Consider the following 22420-nt stretch of genomic DNA (forward strand, 5'->3'; position numbering starts at 1 on the left):
AATCTCAAGTCTGAAAAGGACATGACATCATCAGCAAGCAGTCATCAAATGAACAAGCCGTTAATTGAACAGGATCAGGCACCACTGATAAAGACTCTTTATTCATCACTGATGAGTGATCTAAAATATACACATTACATGGAGGAATTGTATAACTCTAAAATACATGATCTCTTTCAAAATACATTTGCTTGAAATATATTAGATATTAGAATAAATCATTATTTTCATTGGGACGACACACATTCACAATATAAATTCATCAACACTGCAGGTGGCAATACTAAGTGCTCAGCACAATGATAGCTCCATTCTTCGTGCAAAACGCATATATGCAATTATCTTAACAGTCATGATCTTTTGATAATTACATTGTCTGGTCAATACATTTTTTTTTTTATAGAGAGACAGATTACAGTAAAATCTTATCCCAAGTCGACCCTATGCCTGTGGAGATTTGGGAGGATATGGTAATAAATCTACCCCGACCTGATGTTCTAGCCGGAATTTCCACCATGTTGCTACGGTACAACTATCAAATGCTCTCAAATCTCCACAAGGAGATTGAACAGAGATTTGGCCTAGTCCTTGTGAATCTCTATTAAAATTGCATTTTAGTCCAAGACTAAGCTAAAACTGTCTGGGAAACCTGCCTGTAGGGGCTAGGAGTCCATTTGGGACTGGGCCTTCTTAATCCCAATCTATTCCTTTATGCGTATGACATTTTGCCGAGGTAGTTGGCTGGGACGTAGCCCTTCTGTCCGTTGGCCTCGGCCAACCACCAGTCCTTGTTGCCTCCCAGGTCACTGAACTTGAGGATCCTCACATGCTGGTTCTCCTGCATGGTCAGCTCCTGGTCGCAGCGTGCCTGGAACCCGTACACCGCATAAAACTAGAGAAACAGACAGAACATTCACCATAGAGTAGTTATTGTACCATGAATACAGTACACAGGAGGCTGATGAGGGTAGAACGGCTCATAATAACGTCTGGAACAGAGCAAATGGAATGGAATCAAACACCTGGAAACCATGTGTTTGATGTATTTGATACCATTCCACTAATTCAGCTCCAGTCATTAGAATGAGCCGGTTCTCCCCAATTAAGGTGCCACCAACCTGTGTGGTGTCGTGGAGAAAATGTTTGGTTCATGTTCCTCAGAATCTGACCCCAAACTAATTGGTCAAGTGCCCCAACATACAGTTATTTACTAAATGAATTTGCAATTCAATCTGATGAAACTTTTAAATCAAAAACGTATCAAGTTATTAGTTAATTGCGACAGCACAGCATATTCCATTGGCAAAATTTGCTGTACAGTCTCTACTGAATTCAGTGTGGTATTTCCTTAATTCACCAGTCGGTGTCACTGTTAGTCCATCAAAAGAAGATACAGACCCCCATCACCACTGTAGTCCCCAACCCAAACCCACCATCACCAATATCCATTTACAATCTATATTAACCGCCTCATATTCTGATGGAGGTCAAAAGCGTCCTGCCAGGTCGCAGCAAACCAAGACATAGTAAGAACAGAGCCTGCCCAGCGGCTGCTAAAGGGACTAATGTTGAGTGACTGCGCTGGTGTCATATAAATGTTATTCACTCCATATAATCTCTATGCGAGATGGAAGTGTGACCCTAAACCTATCAGAGCCAGACCTAACAGGCACAAACACACACCGCCCCAAGGCTTCCAACAGGCCTACCAGAGTGGGTTTTCAAATCATCTGCACTATAAACCAGCACACTTCACTTTTTTTACTGCTCCGTGCAATAACCACCCTCATATTTCATACCACGACTCTGTCACACCACGGCTGTCATACCACGGCTCTGACGAGGCCTTTACAGGCATCTCTATAAGCTAGTAACGATACATTGCTTGCTTGGTTAATTCCTTTTTGTAGATTGTTATATTAGCTTGTGATCTATGTATTTCCTGTGCTTTGCTTTCAATGTAATCTTTATTGTTTATTGTTTGTAAATTACAAATAAACAATTTTGAGGTGTTGTTCAGCGAATGGAGTTCATTCTATTCAGATTGTTATGTCAACTATGTAAAGCCTACTGAAAGGCACACCTAAGCCCTCTGTTTACCCTGAGCCCTGACAACTGAACCAGGATCGGTCCTCCCATTTCATAATGCACCTGTCACTTAGACACATATTATAGAAGTTTATAAATTGCCTGGCTGGGCTGATGACACAGTGGATTGCGCAGTCAGATGGAACAGAGTAAATAGGTATTTTAACGTCATAGATTTAGCCTGTGGTAACTTGTGAATTAGACACTGGCTGGAATGCAGATTTAACCAATCAGCATTAGAACCACCCGTTGTATAAAGATATATTATGCTACATAGTGCTCCACTTTTGACCAGAGCCTGTATAAAGAGTAGGGTCCATAAGGGTTCAGAACGACCCTTCTTTAACCTAGTGTTACCCCACCTGCTGGTTGTCTGGCTCTGTGTCCACATCCTGGTGGATGTCTGGCTCTGTGTCGCCCTGTAGGCTGGACGGGGTGGAGCATCTGTCAAGCGAGGTACTGGAGGTGTTGTAGAGGCTGAAGTTAGGTATGCTACTCCGGCTCCGCATGCTGTTGTTCCTCCCGCTGCCCGACACAAACAGGCTGAGGTTGTCAAAGTCCTCGTCCAGCACCACGATGGGCTGCTGGGGCTCTGTGATCCCCGTACCCTGACCTGGTCGACCCTGATCCCTGTTGGGGTTGTACTGCTTCAGGAAGGATGAGTACACGTAACCCTGGGTACCTGGGAGAGAAGGAGAACAGAGGGATGTTTGTGTCTGTCAGACATATCTGGGTTCAAGTATCACCATACTGGTATCGTCTACTTGAAATCTTCCAGGTGCTGTGATGAATGTGGGCTTGAGCCTGCCTGGAGTGCCAGATGGGCAGGGCTTTCACTTTAGGAACTATTACATTGATTCACATAAAGTATTTGAAAGAAAAGACTATAGGCTGCTATTCAAATCAAATGTTATTTGTCACATGCTTCGTAGACAACAGTTGTAGACCAACAGTGAAATGCTTACTTACGGGTCAACAATGCAGAGTTAAAGATAAGAGAAAAAAGAAGTGTGTGAGAGAGCTAGGTGCAGGGAGGCTCAACAAATGCACAGGTGGTTGGGTTGCATGTGAATAGGGTTCTTTGTGAGACTGGGTGTACTGTGGGTAAGTCACAGGGAGATCGGTGTCACTGTCAACGAATGAAGGATGAAAGAAAGAATTGTGTGATTGCGCGGTCTATAAACTGCCTATAATACGAAGGTTTCCTTAAACCGGGCGTATTGTTGCAATGGGAAATAGTAGTTTTGTTTACTGCATTGGTAGCATTAATATCGACCATATAATAAACAGCTTCTTATGAAGACTAGTAGTCCCAGTGGATGAAACAAATCTGTGAAGTAGTTTCAGAATGCAGTCGGTACCGAGAAACACACACACACACACACACACACACACACACACACACACACACACACACACACACACACACACACACACACACACACACACACACACACACACACACACACACACACACACACACACACACACACACACACACACACACACTCAAACCTTTCTACAACTCCTTGCAAAAACTTGGCTGATTTGAGCCTTGTTATTCTGGAGTACAGAGAAGCGCGGCAGGCTGCTCCTTTCTCCTCCTCAGCCTGTGTTTCTCAATGCCCCCAGGGAGAGGCTTTGTACTCTAAGTAACTCTGCCTACAGCGAAAGGCGGCTCGCCGCAAACAACTGGCAGGCACTCAGTGCTAGATGACGCGCGGCGCGGAAAATACATGGTAACAAACTCTTTGAGTTGGCCTTGTTGTGAGGCAGCAACTCTCTAGAGAGTGAGAGAGACAGAGAGAGACGGTGAGGTTAGTTTGTTCCAAGTATCACCGTGACATCACAGTCAGAGGCCTCTGGGAATTTCCCCAGCAGGCTGGCTGACTTGTCAGCTGTGGTAGGTTAGTAATCAGGAAGTGAGATGTGTATCTCTCTACAAAACACGCCACAGGACAGAAGAGCTAGGAGTTTAGTTCCACAGTAGTGAGGGGGTTTGTCTAGAGTTAGGTCATGTAGATCAGACCTGTAGGATGATGTACTACAGTACCCATAATGCAAAAGACACCTGTACAACGGACATAAACTGAGAGCATTATGTCTACATTACGTAGACCTTAACGGTTGAAGTAGTGAATGAAACATCCTCTATTTGGGCAGTCTATCACAGCTAGTTTAGATAAAATTGCAATTACAATTTTCTCATACAGAACAAACTTTTTACCTTTATTTAACTAGGCAAGTCAGTTAAGAACAAATTCTTGTTTTCAATGACAGCCAAGGAACAGTGGGTTAACTGCCTGGGCAGAACAACAGATTTGTACCTTGTCAGCTTGGGGATTTGAACTTGCAGCCTTTCGGTTACTAGTCCAACACTCTAACCACTCGGCTACCCTGCTGCCCCTATTAGTGGGGCATTAGGGCTGCGACAATATCTGTAATATATTTGCTCCATGGCAGAAATGAAAAGACTTCGTGCATCAAACTCTTTATTCCTTTTAAAAACCCGCTGTATGTCAAATAAATAAATGTGACTGGATGACAACATAATGTTTGTTTCCAACATTAGAGCTGATTTCTAAAGAATCAATCCGCTTTGTGTTTTGTTTCCTTGCCACAACAGTAACGAGTATCACCATACTGGTATCGTCCGGCCCTAACAAGAATGGCACACATCCAATAACTAAGCCACTGTAGCAACATGAGACAAGATGATCCAACAGCATCACATCACATAATCCAACCTATAATAATGAACTTACTGCCCGTGTCAACCAGCCAGCGGCCCCGGCTCCCCAGGGGGTCTGTGTCCTCCAGCAGGCCCACCAGCTCCCCCTCCAGCAGGCTGACATCCTGCTCCTGACACCCGTTACAGTTCCTCTTCAGCTGGAACAGCCTGTCAGCTGGATACTCGTCCAGCAGCCTGGCCCTGTTGCCCTCTGTCTGACGCTGGATCTCTGGGACCTGTGGAGGGGGAGAAGGGAGTTTGGGTGATATGAGCCGAGTCATCAGTGTCCCAATGGGGGAGTGGGGGAATGATCGCTAACGAGCCCCCTTGGGTTGTTGGGGGTGGGGGGTGATGGGTCTCAGGAGGGGAAGGTGGTTCGAAACCGATCCAGAGGAGTCTTGCGCTGTTCAGATACAAGCACATGTAAGAGTACGCACACACACGTACACACACACACACAGTATGTCTTGGGGGAGTAATAACTGGAGTAGCGCTGGGGTTGCCAAGCGCTCTATTTAATCCCAACCCAGAGAGCTCGGCAGAGTCTGGTGGCTCCGATAACTTCTCCAACATTGTTCTTTAATTGACTTTTAATTGGTTCAATTAAACAAATAAGGGAGCCAATCCTGGAATAGGTGGTGAGGCTGTGGGGTAATGCTGCTTTTACCTAGAGCCTTCTGGCATTACTGCAGATAGCTGGCTCAGTGAGGATGCTCCAAGATGTGTTTGTGCTGTCTTACCAACTACTAATGTCATTGGCATGAAAACAGCTATACAGCACAAACACATCTGGGACCAGGCTAGGCTTTAATTACCTTAGCTTATCACATACTGTAGTAATAATGGGGGATACATTGAGGCAAGTCCTTCCAGCTTTCAACCATGTTTTCTTCCCAAACTTACAGCTAAAATTTTCTTTGTTTTCTCGAAGCTGACTTTGCGTTCTATTAGAGTCTGTGCGTTGTCCTTGACGACAGTCAGGTTGTTGAGCTCTTCCATGATGCTGCTTTGGACTTCACTGATGTTGGACAAAGGAGCCTGGACAAATCAAACATTTAATCATACTTTATCATACTTCAATGTGTGGTATTTTGCATCAACTCACAACACACCACAAATCATTTCATACTGCACAATATATTGCTGTTCAATAAAAGTTGCCCCTCTATTTCACCACACAAAACTCCACTCCATCCCTCAAACTCCCTTACTTCCCCTTCCCGTCCTCACCGGTAGTTGCTGTATGGAGGGTGCGTGGTGGCAGGCCGTGTCCATCAGGCCTTTCAGCAGGGTCACCAGGCAGAGGACACAGTTGGACAAAATAGTATGGGCGGCCATGTTGAATCTCTGCAGCTCCTCCACCAGCTGAGCATTGAGGGCTGCGTAGTCCCGCCGCGCCGCAACCTGGCCCTGTAGAAACAAACAGATTTAATCATTTTAGCAAAGACCTTTATAGCATTCTGAAATTGGCATATTTATTTAACATTTATGATTTTTAAAAATGTTAACAGATAAAAAATAATTACGTTTTTAATGAGAACTGTTATAATGCTGAAAGACCAATAAACTAAACTCTCAATAGCAAAATTATTAATATTGTCGCTAAAATGCTATAATCCCTATAATCCCTACAAATGCTATAATCCTTACAAAATGAGCTTCAATATAACATTTAGGTATGTTCATTCTAATAGGTTAACGGAAATTGTTGCTAGGTAACATGATCGCTGCAAACAGAATCCTTGTTGAACTCACCTGGTCCTCGGATACAGGTGATGGAGAGGAGGAAGAAGAAGAGGCAGAAGACGTGGAGGAGGAGGGAGAGCGCTCCAGGCGGCTGCAGTAGTCCAATAGTTTGTCGTAGCGTTTCTGGATGAGTTTCTGCGGGGCAGCGAACATGCCTTGGAGAGAGGAGAGGGGTGCCAGGACCAGATGTGCCATCCTTTCTTTCTGAAGGGATCATATAGGGAAGCAATGATGGAGAATGAGTGTTTTTCCATACATTACATGAATCTTGCCCTGGAGACAGCTCTGCAGAGGGGTCACTAGCTGACACAGCCACAAAGTCATAAAATCTGATTTGAAACCTAACCTTAACTACACTGATAACTGAACCCTAATGCCTAACCCTAACCTTGAAGACCAAAAAGCTATTTATTTTTTTCATACATTTTTACATTATAGCCAATTTTGACTTTGCAGCCGACCCACCTAGCGGACATCGTTCAGGTCTGCCTCCAGGGCAAGATTCATGACAATAAACATCAACCTGCGTTTTTGGTGTGAGATCACACAAACATACAGGGAATTGAAATACTGTAGGGCATTTATTTAGCATAGATTACAAAATAGAGGCCCTTGTCTCATTATATATGATTGTGGCTGTGGGAATCAATCAAATGAGGCACGAAATGGCCTACAAATTGGTCTGTCGCAAATAGTTCTGCCATCTGCACTTTAGTTTGTATAATCTCCTCTGAAAACATCTTGCCTTGCACAATTCGAATAATGATGTGCCTATTTCGAATAGTAACAAAAGGCATCTTAATGAAACTCGTTGATACAAAAGAGCACCCTTATTCTCCACCCAGAGGGCAGGTGCGTTGCAGTTTCAGAGGCTAGTTGCTGTATGAGCTGTACTGAGCTATTAGCGCTGTTAGCTATTAGCGCTCATTAAAGTCTCTGTGGGCCCTCGAGTGGCTCCTCATCCTTCACTGAGAGCACCAAGTAACACAAAGAACTCTATTCAAAATGCTCGTTATCTCAGAATGAGCAACAGAGCTATCCCCACAGAAAGGAGGGCAGGCGGCAGAAGAGAGAGATGGGGGGGGGAACCATTAAGCGGGAGAGAGAGACAGAGGAGTGTGAGGAGAGTGCAGTTTAAGAGGGGTAGAGGGAGAGATTAAATGTTTCACCAGGCGAGAGTGGAAGCCGAAAGGTTGACTGACAGATCACTCACTCACTCTGACGGAGGAGTGGAGAGAGAGAGAGGGAGCCGTGTAAGCGCAGGAGGGCACAGCTAGGGCACAGCTCGGGCACAGCTCGGGCACAGCTAGGGCACAGCTAGGGCACAGCTAGGGCACAGCTAGGGCACAGCTCGGGCACAGCTAGGGCACAGCTAGGGCACAGCTAGGGCACAGCTAGGGCACAGCTAGGGCAAGCAGGCCCCACAAGTGAACAGCGTCCACGGAAGAAAGGATAGACAGGCTGACAAGCAGGAGAGAGAAGAGAGGAGAAGAGCCGGTAGCCTGAGAGAGATGGAAGACGGAAGAAAGGAACAAATAGTTAAGTTGTCAAAAAGGAACACACAGCTCCTCGACAGGAAATAGTTTGTATTTACTGTGAGAATAGGGTATCCAAATGTAGAGTCAAACTTACAAAGTGCTTGTATGGGTTGTTGCCGTTCTTCAGGTGCTGAGTACCGTTTGTGTCTATTTTGTCTGGATCCTTCATGATGTCCTCCAGGTCTGCAGCATTCTGGACCGCGACACCTACCATCTCCTACACAACATGTTAAAGACACAGTCACTATTGCTTTCCATGGGTATTACTCCGGTATGTCAATATTATTCACTGGAACATTGAGATTGTCTACACCACCTTATTTGTTCTAAATATTAGGACATTTTCAATCCATCCATCAATCCATCCATCAATCCATCAATCCATCAATCCATCCATCAATTTATCAATCCGCCCATCCATCAATCCATCAATCCATCCATCCATCTATCCATCCATCAATCCATCCATCAATCCATCTATCAATCAATCCCTCAATCCACCAATCCATCTATCCATCCATCAATTCCATCAATCCATCAATCAATCCATCCATCAATCCATCAATCCATCCATCAATCCATCCATCAATCCATCAATCCATCAATCCATCAATCCATCCATCAATCCATCAATCAATCATCCATCAATCCACCAATCCATCTATCCATCCATCAATCCATCAATCCCTCAATCCATCCATCCATCCATCCATCCATCCATCCATCCATCCATCAATCCATCAATCCATCAATCAATCCATCAATCCATCAATCCATCCATCAATCAATCCATCAATCCATCCATCCATCCATCAATCCATCAATCCATCCATCCATCCATCCATCAATCCATTAATCCATCAATCAATCCATCCATCCATCCATCCATCCATCCATCCATCTAATCCATCAATCCATCAATCCATCCATCCATCCATCCATCCATCCATCAATCCCTCAATCCATCAATCCATCCATCCATCCATCCATTAATCCATCAATCCATCCATCCATCCATCCATCCAATCCATCCATCCATCCATCCATCCATCCATCCATCCATCAAGCCATACATCCATCAATCCATCCATCAATGGCTGGTACATGATTACCTGTATGTGTATCAGGTAACAGTGGACGTTCTTGACTAGTTGTCTCACTGCTTTCTCCAGACTCCTGAACAGCTTCTCCTCCTTGTCGAACACCTCATCTCTCACCTAGAGAAGAGGGAGGGAGAGAGAGAGAGAGAGAGAGAGAGAGAGAGAGAGAGAGAGAGAGAGAGAGAGAGAGAGAGAGAGAGAGAGAGAGAGAGAGAGAGAGAGAGAGAGAGAGAGAGAGAGAGAGAGAGGGAAGGAGTTTACTCAGTGGTTCAGATAATATTGACCTTTCCAGCTCCTTAGACTAGTAGTTACTTTTTAACGAAGGAAGCTTTTCTATTGATAACCTCAAGACAAAAATAGGTTTTACACAAATGTCCCCAAATTGTGGTTATGTCATTAACACATGAAGTGTATTTACTCACATTCATATTGTAGAAGTTAGTGTAGAGTGGGAGAGGTGTAGCAGCTAGTTATTTACCTGTGGCTCCACACCTGTGAGGATCTTGAGGTATCCTGTGAGCCTGTCAGACTTCTTCCTGATAGAGTGGATGCTGAACTTGTTCAGTTTACCCATGAGTGTCCCCCCATCCTCCTCGGTCCTCTTGTACTTCATCACTACAGTATGACAGAGAATCATATGTAAAGGACAAGACCAAGTTCGGGGAGACACACTGTACAATTAGGAATTAGAATACTAACGTTAAAAATAACTCAATAGGATCTCTATGGTTGAAGCACTGAAGGGGTCCTGACATTTAGTAATGGGATGTATAGCATGGTAATAACTGCCATACAGTACAATACTTTAACTGCTTCCAATCTTAACTACAATGTTCTGTGTTCTATAAAATGTTCAATGTAACAAGGATTTATCTCAGTTTCACCACACATTTCATCACACATTTCTCCATCTCAGACTATCGCATATTTAGAGCTGTACCGATGTCCTTCCTCCTCTTGAACTCGTTGATGTTGACGTTGATGATCTTGGCGGCGGTCAGAGCCTCCTGGAGGGGCCTGTTGTCAGGGTGATCGCTGGGCGTGGCCTGCCACAGCTCCCCGAGCAGCAGAGGGTACTTCATGACCCGCTGGACCGGCTTGATGAGCAGAGAACCCATGTCCAGCAGGTTGGGCTTCCCCCTGAAGACCACCACACAGCTTGATGTTAATAATAATGTGATGACACTAGAGGGGGAAAAAAACCTTTCTGCAAAATTCTGGCGATTTTCAACAGAAATTGCCGCGGAAAATGGAAAAAATCCCAGCAGATTTGTTTGGGTTACACATTATTACACAGTTAATAACACATGTTGGAACAGTTCACATGTTAGAGCATGGCACTTGTAACGTCAGGATTGTGAGTTCGATTCTCGGGGTCACCCATGCATTAAATGTATGCATCCAATGACTAAGTGGCTTTGGATAAAAGCGTCTACTAAATGGAATATATTATTATTACAACAATAACTGACAATAACATAGGATGATACAGTTAGTTACACATAATTAGTCTGTCAATTACATTATACATGTAATAACATTGTTATACTTAATACTCGTTTAAACCACTGAAAATCAATATGGATAGGAGGTACATTTTCATATTATAGTGTCAATTATTCAAAAATATTCTTAGAGGAACGATGATAGACATTTGGTGTACTTACTCTTGGTCGTATATACGCCTGCAACGAGACACAAAGTCATTGGTTTAATAAAAGTAGTTATGGCCAACAGTATAAATGCCTCTTTGGGAGGAAATGCTTAGTTGATGAATGAGGGGGAAGTATCAAGCAGCGACTCACTTCAGTGATGACACACAGCTGATGAAATGTTGCTTGATTCCTTCCTCTTTCTCATAGGACTTGAGTAAAGAGTTCGCATCGTCGTGGTGATAGCAGTAGATTTTATAGACGTCCTCCAGCGCTGCTTTGGCCTGAATGAACACTTCCCCTACGGTGGGGAAACAAAACGTGATACATTTGAATTAACCAGTATTAAATCAGTCAACCTGAGTGGCTTATTTAGAAATGTGGCATATTATTTACATTTACATTTAAGTCATTTAGCAGACGCTCTTATCCACAGCGACTTACAAATTGGTGCATTCACCTTATAATGGCAGTATGGTCAAAACAAGGGTCATGTTCATTAGGTCACTCAATGGAAAACCTTTTTTTTTAAGTTTTGAAAAATGAGAATTTACCTTTCTTACTTGACCAGGTAAGTCCAGGTAGTCCCCTCCCTGTTTCAATCCATTTTATTCACTAAGTTTCCTTTATGAACACGACTCAGGTGACTGGGGTTAAACAGAGGTCAGAGGTCACCTACCTATGACTAGTGCCTCAGGGTCTGGCTCAGCTGTGGCCTCCTGCAGCCGGTGGAGCAGCGCGGCCGACACCTCACACACTGTCTCCATGTTAGTAAACAGACGATCCACGTCCACCACCTGGAGACACACACAGAGAGAGACCTTTAAGACACATAGCCAGTCATCCATATACTTCAATGTTCTGGAACAACCCTATAGCCTATGTTAGCCTGGCATGATCTCCAAGTGTAGATATCCCTATTGGGGCAGTGGCTATCTTGATATCCTGATATTCGCTACACTGGTGTCAGAAGTGGGCTGTGTGCAGTTCAAACACCATGCATCGTCTTTTGAAAATCACTCCATAGACCAACTCTGTCTGAATAACGAACAATACAACATTCACTACCAAGCAAGGTAACACAAGGTAACCACCCCTCTGTATCTCTGTAAGCAGATGATATCACCAACTGAGTACTCTGTCTGCTTCCTCGTTACCTGTCTGTCTCTGAGGGGCTTGACCACCTCTCTGATGCAGAGCTCCAGGTCGGTGAGGAAGTCCCTCTCCGTCTGCACCAGCTCCTGGATGACCTTTGACCTGCGGCTCATCTTCCTCAGGCGGACCTCCGCGGGGTCGAGGGCCGGGGAGGCCAGGATCGATGACAGGGGGGACAGGGGCGCCATTTTCTCTTAAGATAGGCACAGGGATAAGTTTAGGATGTGTATTGGATGGCAAGGTTTTATTCTATGCAGAATATACCCACTGGGCACAGAAGTCAATTGAATGTCAAGTCTATGTTGCTTCAATGTAATTTCATTGAAATGACGTGGAAACAACGTTGATTCAACCAATGTGTGCCCATTGGATAGTCTCTGTCTGAGCAGATAATGTACAAAATATGACACAACACAATAACATGTTGAGATATGACATGATCATTGACACAATAAACACGTTAACTACACATCATATATCTACACATCAATTAAAATGTGAGATCTGTTTAAAAAGGGGCCGTATCAAAAGATCTATTCCTGCATTCACTGGCAAAGTAAAGAGAGAGCACACATGTACAAGAGCCCTCTTCATGAAGTTATATTTACATACATGGGCATGGTATGCAATGCATGAGAAAACATCCATCTCTGCCAACACCGTCGCCTGACTTCAACCCTCCCAACCCTCTGCCAGTGTTTCACGCTGATCTAATTGCTTTGACTGAACACCGACCAGCCCCTATTAGCATGCCTGTCAGGTTCTTTTCCTCTTTTTTCATCCTTTCTCTATTCTCTCTTTTTTTATCGACCTGCTCCCCCTAATCAGTCCCTAGCTGGCAGTGCTTTGCATGGCGGGTGAGGAGAGAGAGAGTGTGTGTGTGTGTGTGTGTGTGTGTGTGTGTGTGTGTGTGTGTGTGTGTGTGTGTGTGTGTGTGTGTGTGTGTGTGTGTGTGTGTGTGTGTGTGTGTGTGTGTGTGTGTGTGTGTGTGTGTGTGTGCGTGTGTGTGTGCGTGTGTGTGTGTGTGTGTGAAGAGGAGTGAAGCGTGTGTTCAGGGAAGGGAGATGTTTCCTTTCCGGGTCTGCTGCCTAATCGACCTCAACACAACACACCACTTCCCCCTCTCCAGGAGAGAGATAGAGCGGGAGGGAGAGAGATAGAGAGGGAGGGAGAGAGATTGAGAGGGAGATTGAAAGGGAGAGAGAAAGAGAGAGATGGAGAGGGAGGGCGAGAGATTGAGAGGGAAGAAGAGAGAGATTGAGAGGGAGGAAGAGAGAGATTGAGGGAGGGAGGGAGGGAGGAGGGAGATTGAGAGGGAGGTAGAGAGAGAGTGAGTGAGAGGGAGGGAGGGAGAGAGAGAGGGAAGAGAAAAAGAGGGGAGAGAGAGAGGAAAAGAGAGAGTGTGTGTGGAAAGAGAGAGAGAAGAGAGATGGAGAGATAGAGAGAGAGAGAGCGACAGAGAGAGAGCGACAGAGAGAGAGCGACAGAGAGAGAGCGACAGAGAAAGAGACAGAGTGGAAGGAAGAAGAGAGAGCTGTGTCAGGTTACTGAACTAATTGTCTTGCTGATGTAATGCCACGGCGTGTGCAGGCATTCCATCTGCTCCAGCTGGAGGGGGTGCACCTGACACACACACATACACGCGCACACACACACACACGCCATCCCGCTACACAAACCAACCCCACCCCCAGCACACATCAAGATAGTCAACAAAAATCTGACGCACAAACACCCACACACCACACCACACTCATACATGCATATGCGTACACATTACACACCCAGCACCCTCACAACACACCCCTCCCACCTCTTCCCCACTTCTCAGTCTCACACTCCTACCAGCATTCATGTCAACACAACCCTGGTATTCACTTGTATAGATGCAGTACTAAAACGGAACATTCAAAAGCTTTGACATTGGAGAGCTATTTGACCATTTTTCACAGAGAGGTGGAATGAGGATATGATGGTGTCATGTCCTTGGAAGGGCAGGAGAAAAGACAAATGTCATGTCAAGCCCTCTAAAGCTGCAAAAAGCGAAATCGACACCTTCACCCCTCCTGGCTATCAGGTTTCAATGGCCCCTCCTAAAAAATATAATACTTTATAATTCTCCCTAAAAGAATGGTGGTCAATTACTATATTTTGGGGAGGCAGGTAGCCTAGTGGTTAGAGTGTTGGGCCAGTAACCGAAAGGCTGCTAGATCAAATCCCCGAGCTGACAGGGAATAAAATCTGTTTTCTGCTCCTGAACAAGGCAGTTAACCCACTGTTCCTAGGTTGTCATTGTAAATAAGAATTTGTTCTTAATTGACTTGCCTAAATAAATAAAGGTTCAATAATGTAAAATAAAAATGGTTGTAGCAATTAAAATGACTTGACATCACGTAAAAGAGAAGCATGTTAATGAATTTAAAAAAGGGTTCAAATTTAAATAAATCTGAAGAAAACGTATGTCACATTACAACATAACATATTAAATACAATATAATGGCTATTCAAGAGACTCTGCTGCAAGTGAAAAGAAAGTGCAGATTCAGTGGCAGGGCTGAGTACCTTCTAGCCTAGCTCCCTGCCTGGGTAAGACCTGAGACCTTCTAGCCTAGCTCCCTGCCTGGGTAAGACCTGAGACCTTCTAGCCTAGCTCCCTGCCTGGGTAAGACCTGAGACCTTCTAGCCTAGCTCCCTGCCTGGGTAAGACCTGAGACCTTCTAGCCTAGCTCCCTGCCTGGGTAAGACCTGAGACCTTCTAGCCTAGCTCCCTGCCTGGGTAAGACCTGAGACCTTCTAGCCTAGCTCCCTGCCTGGGTAAGACCTGAGACCTCCTAGCCTAGCTCCCTGCCTGGGTAAGACCTGAGACCTCCTAGCCTAGCTCCCTGCCTGGGTAAGACCTGAGACCTTCTAGCCTAGCTCCCTGCCTGGGTAAGACCTGAGACCTCCTAGCCTAGCTCCCTGCCTGGGTAAGACCTGAGACCTCCTAGCCTAGCTCCCTGCCTGGGTAAGACCTGAGACCTTCTAGCCTAGCTCCCTGCCTGGATAAGACCTGAGACCTTCTAGCCTAGCTCCCTGCCTGGGTAAGACCTGAGACCTCCTAGCCTAGCTCCCTGCCTGGGTAAGACCTGAGACCTTCTAGCCTAGCTCCCTGCCTGGGTAAGACCTGAGACCTTCTAGCCTAGCTCCCTGCCTGGGTAAGACCTGAGACCTTCTAGCCTAGCTCCCTGCCTGGGTAAGACCTGAGACCTTCTAGCCTAGCTCCCTGCCTGGGTAAGACCTGAGACCTCCTAGCCTAGCTCCCTGCCTGGGTAAGACCTGGGACCTTCTAGCCTAGCTCCCTGCCTGGGTAAGACCTGAGACCTTCTAGCCTAGCTCCCTGCCTGGGTAAGACCTGAGACCTTCTAGCCTAGCTCCCTGCCTGGGTAAGACCTGAGACCTCCTAGCCTAGCTCCCTGCCTGGGTAAGACCTGAGTTATTGAAATAAAACAGGTCCATAAAAGAGGACCAGCATGTTGTTAAGTTAAGCACTTCTATCACAATATAGTCATATCATGGGTCAGTGTTTGATAGAGCCATAATGTAATAGTGGTTCCATTCACCACCATTATGCTACTGTATTATGCTGGTGTGGTTGCAGGCGCAGGAGTTCCCATGAAAGAGGACACGCCAGCCTTTTCACCAGGCTTGGCTATTGAAAACGATCTAACGTAAGGAAGGCCTTGGAACACAGGGACCCTGACGGATCACGTATCGACACGAGGAAAAATGACACGTTAGATGCCCTGCCCCCAGTCACCCTCCTGCAGAATACAATAGGATTGAGAATGTCATTGAAGAAAGGACTGAGTTCAAGTCCATTAGGGGAATAGAGGTGAAGCCTCATAGGAAGGGCAAAAGGGCCAATGCTAACGGCTGAAGCAGTTATTAAACCACTAGCTTTGGGTTTAGCTGCGGTTTGTATAGGATACCTCACTGAGTTGTGCTTGGCTCCAGTCATCTCTCCTAATGGCCCACAGGTGAGAGCTGAGCCTGAGGACAGTAGCTAGGTTGATAGGGGCTCTTTGTACCCCGTAGTACGGACACACTATCTGATGCAATAACAAGACACAAAAGGCCCTTGTTGAGGCCAATTCACACACACACACACACACACACACACACACACACACACACACACACACACACACACACACACACACACACACACATACACACACACACACATGAACGTACGCACGCACGCACACACAACACACACGCACAAACACACAACACACACATACACACACAAAGACACACACACACGTGTCATGCATACCAATTGACCAGTTTGTCTTATGAATATTTAGATACTTAGTAGTGGATGACTGTTCACAGCTTTCAATAACTCACTATAAACTGAGGAGGTGAATTACTGTATGACACTAGCCAGTGTGCAATATCATATCAGGGTGGTAACGCTTTGTGACTGACCATAACTTCTGGTTCCTATGGACCTTGAGGCCAGGCTTGATCAACCTGTTTCACAGCAGACAGAATGATAGAGGAGAACTCAGTGTTCAGGAACAACTCACACACTTCCCCATGTGACGCCACCATTATGTCAATATTTGCAATGTACCTGTACACTTATACTCAAGGCAGCTTGTTTAGCGTGATGGAGAAACCCTGTAAGGTGGGCGGTGGCGGTGACGATCAGTTTACTGAAAACAATCAGCTGTTTGAGAACTGAGTTGTGACGCTGGTCCTTGGGCACAAGTCAAGAAAACAGAAAGTGGTGATAGGCAACGAGTGCCTGTGTTTCAGGTAAACATTGGATGTGCTGACAGGACAAGGAGTGTCCTACATCACACTCTGTTCACTACTTTGGATCCCTACGGGGGCTGGATCCCGACGGGCGCTGGATCCCTACGGGCGCTGGATCCCTACGGGGGTTGGATCCCTATGGGGCCTCGATCCCTATGGGCGCTGGATCCCTACGGGGGCTGGTCAACAGTAGTCCACTATAGTGTGAATAGGATGTGTCGGTGTTTCAGGTCAACAGCAGTCCACTATAGTGTGAATAGGATGTGTCGGTGTTTCAGGTCAACAGTAGTCCACTATAGTGTGAATAGGATGTGTCGGTGTTTCAGGTCAACAGTAGTCCACTATAGAGTGAATAGGATGTGTCGGTGTTTCAGGTCAACAGTAGTCCACTATAGAGTGAATAGGATGTGTCGGTGTTTCAGGTCAACAGTAGTCCACTATAGTGTGAATAGGATGTGTCGGTGTTTCAGGTCAACAGTAGTCCACTATAGTGTGAATAGGATGTGTCGGTGTTTCAGGTCAACAGTAGTCCACTATAGAGTGAATAGGATGTGTCGGTGTTTCAGGTCAACAGTAGTCCACTATAGTGTGAATAGGATGTGTCGGTGTTTCAGGTCAACAGTAGTCCACTGTAGTGTGAATAGGATGTGTCGGTGTTTCAGGTCAACAGTAGTCCACTATAGTGTGAATAGGATGTGTCAGTGTTTCAGGTCAACAGTAGTCCACTGTAGTGTGAATAGGATGTGTCGGTGTTTCAGGTCAACAGTAGTCCACTATAGTGTGAATAGGATGTGTCAGTGTTTCAGGTCAACAGTAGTCCACTATAGTGTGAATAGGATGTGTCGGTGTTTCAGGTCAACAGTAGTCCACTATAGAGTGAATAGGATGTGTCGGTGTTTCAGGTCAACAGTAGTCCACTATAGTGTGAATAGGATGTGTCGGTGTTTCAGGTCAACAGTAGTCCACTATAGTGTGAATAGGATGTGTCGGTGTTTCAGGTCAACAGTAGTCCACTATAGTGTGAATAGGATGTGTCAGTGTTTCAGGTCAACAGTAGTCCACTATAGTGTGAATAGGATGTGTCAGTGTTTCAGGTCAACAGTAGTCCACTATAGAGTGAATAGGATGTGTCGGTGTTCCATTTAGATGGTTAGATGGGAGATTGACGGTATTGTTTAATTGGGTAAACTAATGCCCCTAATTGACATTAGCAGGAGTGTGGGTGACCATTGTTCCCTTGTTGAGGAAACCTACAGAACTAGTGGCACAAGAATCTCTACATAGTTAACCTCTTATTTTCTGTAAGGCATCCAGTGACTACTTGGCTGGTTGGCATTTATTAGGATGACTCATGTACTGGAGGCACCTCTGCAGGGTAATCATCAACTGACACAGCCACAAAGTTGTAAAATCGTATTTTAAACCTACCGCTAACCACACTGCTAACGTTATGATTAACCCTAACCTTATAATATTTATTTTTAAATGTCAAGAATTTTTACAATATATAGTCAATTTTGCAGCCCTGCCTCCAGGACAAGATTCATCCCAATAAACGTCAACCTGCGCCTGAAGGTCTACATTCCAAGTGCGTGACAACACCTGATGTAATGTAGTAGAGGAAGGACAGGTGAGGTGAGTTTTTGCTCATGAGACACACTGACTGTCTGGAAAAAGTGAGAGACGCTAAAAGGACACTGCTTACCTGCAAAATGACAAACGAAAAAAGAAACATGACCTTAACCCTGACCTTAACCCTGACCTTAACCTAATTTGAACCAATTCTGAAATGAAATATTGATTTGCAGGTCAGGAGTGTATCTAGCTATGTCAGCCATTATGACGACCAGTAACGATACTTTAGTTCAATTTTAAGCCCAGATTGTGTTAAAATAAAAACAATCTTATGATAAATGTATAAGAATTTGACTTTAGAGAACGTCAAGTCTGACCATGTCGTGACAGCCATCTTGACATTGTTCAGGCTGTAGTAGCACAGTAGTAACACTGGTGTTGACACGTGTCCATATATCTGGATGTTCACACTTCCCCTTTAAAGTACCAGAGACCACACACTGGTTTAATAATTAAATGCTTCAGTCAGTGATAGAAGCCCTGTTGTCGTTCACTCATACTATGTTTACTTATCTGGTTTAATACTGGGCCTGTAGCTACAGTATAGCCACTCCTCCATGCTGTAAGGCTACTGTGGCTCGGTTGGAGCACGGTTTGCATATGTGACCTCATCCCTGCGGGAATAGCTTGGTGCTCCCTCAGTCACATAATAACACAACAGATGCTCGGCAGAAGCATCCATAGCTACAGTGCCCTTAGTCTATCTGGCTTTCACCCTCGAGTCACACGTCCACCTCTGGAATCTATGGCGCTACGGTTGATTTGTTGAACATCTATAAATGCTTCCCTGTTGAAAGTCAACAGACATGCTGTTGACGTCTTGCTGATAGTCTATTGGTAGTTTGTTGAGTATCCATCTACAGATGGAATATCCAAGTAAAGTGTCACCTTTTCTTTTACAAAGCACTTAGGAGGAGAACATACTATCGTCCAAGTCAACAGGAAGCTATGAGATGTTAAAACCTGAGCTATAGCTAACCTAGTTTCCATAGTTATGACCTCAGGGGATCCAATTACCTTTAAGTTTGGCACTGTACTCCGTTTTGTCCGACTGACTCCTCCGCACCAGGGTCCCAAGGTTGATGTCACCTTTAATGTCAGCGGCGATGTCATTGTTGGCCACCACGATGGTGTCCGTCTTCCTCCTCTCCAAGTGCATGTAGCGCAGGAAGTTAGGCCTGGTTCTCCTCTTGACCACTTTCTCTTTTTCCTTCTCTTTCTCACTGCCGTTGTTGGCCTCCTTGTTGGGATCCATTTTGACCAAGAAGCCCTCTTCTTCTCCCCCCGTGCTCTCTGTCCAGCCAGGGAGAAAGAGAGAGGGAGAGAGGGACGGAGGAAGAGAGAGCCTGAGAAGTGCAACAGGTGTACTGTACTGCACTAATGCCAACGCCACACAGGTACTGTGGCCCCTCCCTCTCCCAGGCACCTGCCCTGCCATGCCTGTCACAGGAGAGCTCTGTGGCCCCTCCCTCTCCCAGGCACCTGCCCTGTCATGCCTGTCACAGGAGAGCTCTGTGGCCCCTCCCCCTCACAGGTTCCTGCCTGCCATACCTGTCACAGGAGAGCTCTGTGGTCATGCCCCCTCCACTGCTGTACTTCATGGCCCTGCACCCTCCACTGCTGTGCAATGCAACGTCCCTGGGAACACCTGCATCTCTAGAGGGAGATAGAGGGATAAGAAGTGAGCAGTGGAGGAGAGAGGGACTATGACCACTGCACTAACAAATGTACTATTTTGGTTTTACTAAAGAGAAGGGTCTCAAGGGACAACATGCAAAGCTAAACAATGCATGGAAAACTCTAGGTATTATATTGGTCACAGTATGCTTCAAGACAATTAGCCAGCATTTCTACATTTTACTTGTAATGTAAATGATGGTTATTGTTTCTTTCCCATTTGAAGAACCTGGGGGTCTATATCTAAAAGTGTTTACTATTCAGAATACACACAACAAAAATACATCAAATATATAACCAATAAATAACCTTTATTTCTGAGAGCTCAAGGAATCCCACATCCATGTTCATGAGATCATTATTTCCCACCAACTGTAAAATTAGATGCATGAATTCAACAAGTGGGTCGCTGTGGGAAAAAAGTCTGTTCAAATGTCAATTAAGTGATTCATTGCAGCAGATGCTGCACTTTAGGCAGATAAATATTGAAGGATAAAAACAGAATCCACATGTTCACAAACATACAGCATATTCTTCATAATAGAGAAATGTTGACGATAACGCTTAAACTGGGTCCAGGAGGGCTACAAGCTATAACTAGGGCCCAGAGTTTTTCCTGGTTAGGTCACTTGGTCAGGGAAAAAAAAACTGGTCCTAATCATACTGTATATTAACAATGATGAAAAGGTGGTTGGAAAAAGTTACTTGCTTACCTTTATAGGTCAAATCTCTTCTAAACAACAGCAACGTAAATAGGGGATTAAAACGAGAGCACAGAGCAGCACCAGGTAAAAGTGCACAGTGAGGAGGGAGGAGGGTTTTAAAGTGTGTATACTCATCTGCGTACAGCATTTGACCTGTGTTGACCCTTCCTAATCGGCTGGGCTAGCCAGTACGTTAGCTACAGTAAACATTGAAAGCGATCAACAGTCATGAAGCACTGACTGCACTTGAGAGAAAGAGAGAGGGGCATAATAGTGTAGTTTAAACATCATGTACTCTATACAGTATGTACAGTAAATGAATGGGCCGAAATGAAAAACACATTTTATTGAACCTACAAATGATTTGATCACAGTAACACCATAACACACACGGTTCTCACTCTGCTGATAAAACTGCCATACATTCGTTTCAAGTTTCAATGTCACATGCACAAGTACAGTGAAGTGCCATTCTTGCAAACTCAAAACCCAACAACGCAACAATGCATTATCTTTCATACTTCAGACAGATCTTGTTCAACAGGTATATTGGCCATACAACAATAAGCTACTACAATGGTTTCTAGACAGGTAGTGAATTCCATGGTGAGAGGACAATGAATGGAGGCATCATTTCCCTCCCCACTGAAGCACAGGGCAATAAAGGCTCATATTGTGTTTCCAGCTCACTGTGTAGTGTGTTGTAGGACACCTGTTAGTTCTCCATTAGACTGTGTTGCTCCCTGTCCAACATCTCGTCGACTCCAATGATACTCAACTCCAACTCCATCTTCTTGACTATTTAGTAACAGAGTAGAGACTGTACCTCTGAATTACATTTCAAAAGAATATATGCAGCTTTTACAAAACTGAAAAAAACAAAGGCACATGCATGATATTTAATCACCTGACTTATTTATTTTATCAAGGTCAACACAGTGACATACACTAAAGTTACAAAATGCACTGTAACGTCAACTCAGAGTATTTAAATACACATGGTAAATATTACACATCAGGTTGAATGGCATTTTTTTATTCCAGAATAATACTTTCCCCTTGTGTGCCAAGCCTGTTCAGTCTGCTGAAGTTCACATGCCCTGGGGGAGCTTGTGGAAGTTAGGTAACCATGGGTGTGGACTGAGGTTCCGGCTTGGCATGGGGCTGCTATGCTGCTCAAAGATAGACTGGCTACAATGACTTCACACATGAGAGAAATGGATTGTCAAGATTGTCATCTCCCTATACAAACAAACATATTAACTCAAGATAAAACACACAATAAATGCGGTAAAGAGGTCAATGGAACTCGAAACGCGTGGGGGAAAGATCCCACATCTCCTCATTGCCCCCGAGCAAAATTAGCCTACATTTAAGCTATTGTTTACATGTGTATTTCACACTATATTGAGGTATAAATCAGAGTATAATACTTGTATGGATGTCAACCCCAATACATATTCATGTCATCGTCACCAATGAACTGCATTACAGTTAAAAATGACTTAGTACTACCACCGATTTCTCTATGCTAGCTATGCTACCAGCTTATGTGAGCAGTAGTTAGCATTTAGCAGTCAATTCTTCT

General features: G+C 44.8%; 1 protein-coding gene and 2 long non-coding RNA genes across 10 annotated transcripts; 1 reads left to right on the forward strand and 2 right to left on the reverse strand.

The window, feature by feature from the left end:
• Positions 1 to 64: 64 nt before the first annotated feature.
• On the reverse strand, positions 65 to 20940 carry arhgef38 (Rho guanine nucleotide exchange factor (GEF) 38). Its single transcript, XM_052517036.1, has 18 exons — positions 20842 to 20940; positions 20438 to 20500; positions 20003 to 20107; positions 19469 to 19744; positions 12013 to 12203; positions 11535 to 11652; positions 11009 to 11156; positions 10871 to 10888; positions 10144 to 10343; positions 9682 to 9818; positions 9216 to 9320; positions 8198 to 8320; positions 6575 to 6769; positions 6050 to 6229; positions 5723 to 5857; positions 4854 to 5055; positions 2451 to 2770; positions 65 to 892 (listed from the first exon to the last, which is right to left on the reverse strand). The coding sequence occupies exons 4-18, from the start codon at positions 19704 to 19706 to the stop codon at positions 710 to 712; spliced, it is 2493 nt and encodes an 830-aa protein (XP_052372996.1). The 5' UTR covers positions 19707 to 19744; positions 20003 to 20107; positions 20438 to 20500; positions 20842 to 20940; the 3' UTR covers positions 65 to 709.
• LOC127929196 (uncharacterized) lies at positions 12217 to 16232 on the reverse strand. Of its 6 annotated transcripts, none has more exons than XR_008133803.1 (4): positions 15333 to 16232; positions 15060 to 15294; positions 14908 to 14983; positions 12217 to 14831 (listed from the first exon to the last, which is right to left on the reverse strand). It is a non-coding gene; the product is annotated as an uncharacterized LOC127929196 (long non-coding RNA). The 6 variants fall into 6 exon arrangements; XR_008133807.1 differs by having other exon boundaries at positions 14908 to 14945; positions 15333 to 16230; XR_008133808.1 differs by having other exon boundaries at positions 14908 to 14945; positions 15136 to 15294; positions 15333 to 16228.
• LOC127929197 (uncharacterized) lies at positions 16541 to 19453 on the forward strand. 3 transcript variants are annotated; one of them, XR_008133811.1, is made up of 3 exons: positions 16541 to 17142; positions 17239 to 17430; positions 17479 to 19453. It is a non-coding gene; the product is annotated as an uncharacterized LOC127929197 (long non-coding RNA). The 3 variants fall into 3 exon arrangements; XR_008133810.1 differs by having other exon boundaries at positions 17719 to 19453; XR_008133809.1 differs by having other exon boundaries at positions 17239 to 17334; positions 17719 to 19453.
• Positions 20941 to 22420: the final 1480 nt, after the last annotated feature.

The sequence above is a fragment of the Oncorhynchus keta genome, unplaced genomic scaffold, assembly GCF_023373465.1.
Source record: "Oncorhynchus keta strain PuntledgeMale-10-30-2019 unplaced genomic scaffold, Oket_V2 Un_scaffold_5722_pilon_pilon, whole genome shotgun sequence".
Classification (NCBI taxonomy): Eukaryota; Metazoa; Chordata; class Actinopteri; order Salmoniformes; family Salmonidae; genus Oncorhynchus; species Oncorhynchus keta.

Bases quoted from the DNA above. Each gene is read 5' to 3' on its own strand.
- arhgef38 (XM_052517036.1), bottom strand. From the start codon at position 19,706: ATGGATCCCAACAAGGAGGCCAACAACGGCAGTGAGAAAGAGAAGGAA. The intron at 8,321-9,215 runs GTAATCATGTAC...CATGTTGTGTAG, and splicing joins GTTACCTGATACACATACAG to GAGATGGTAGGTGTCGCGGT. The intron at 5,858-6,049 runs GTGAGGACGGGA...TGATTTGTCCAG, and splicing joins CCTCCATACAGCAACTACCG to GCTCCTTTGTCCAACATCAG.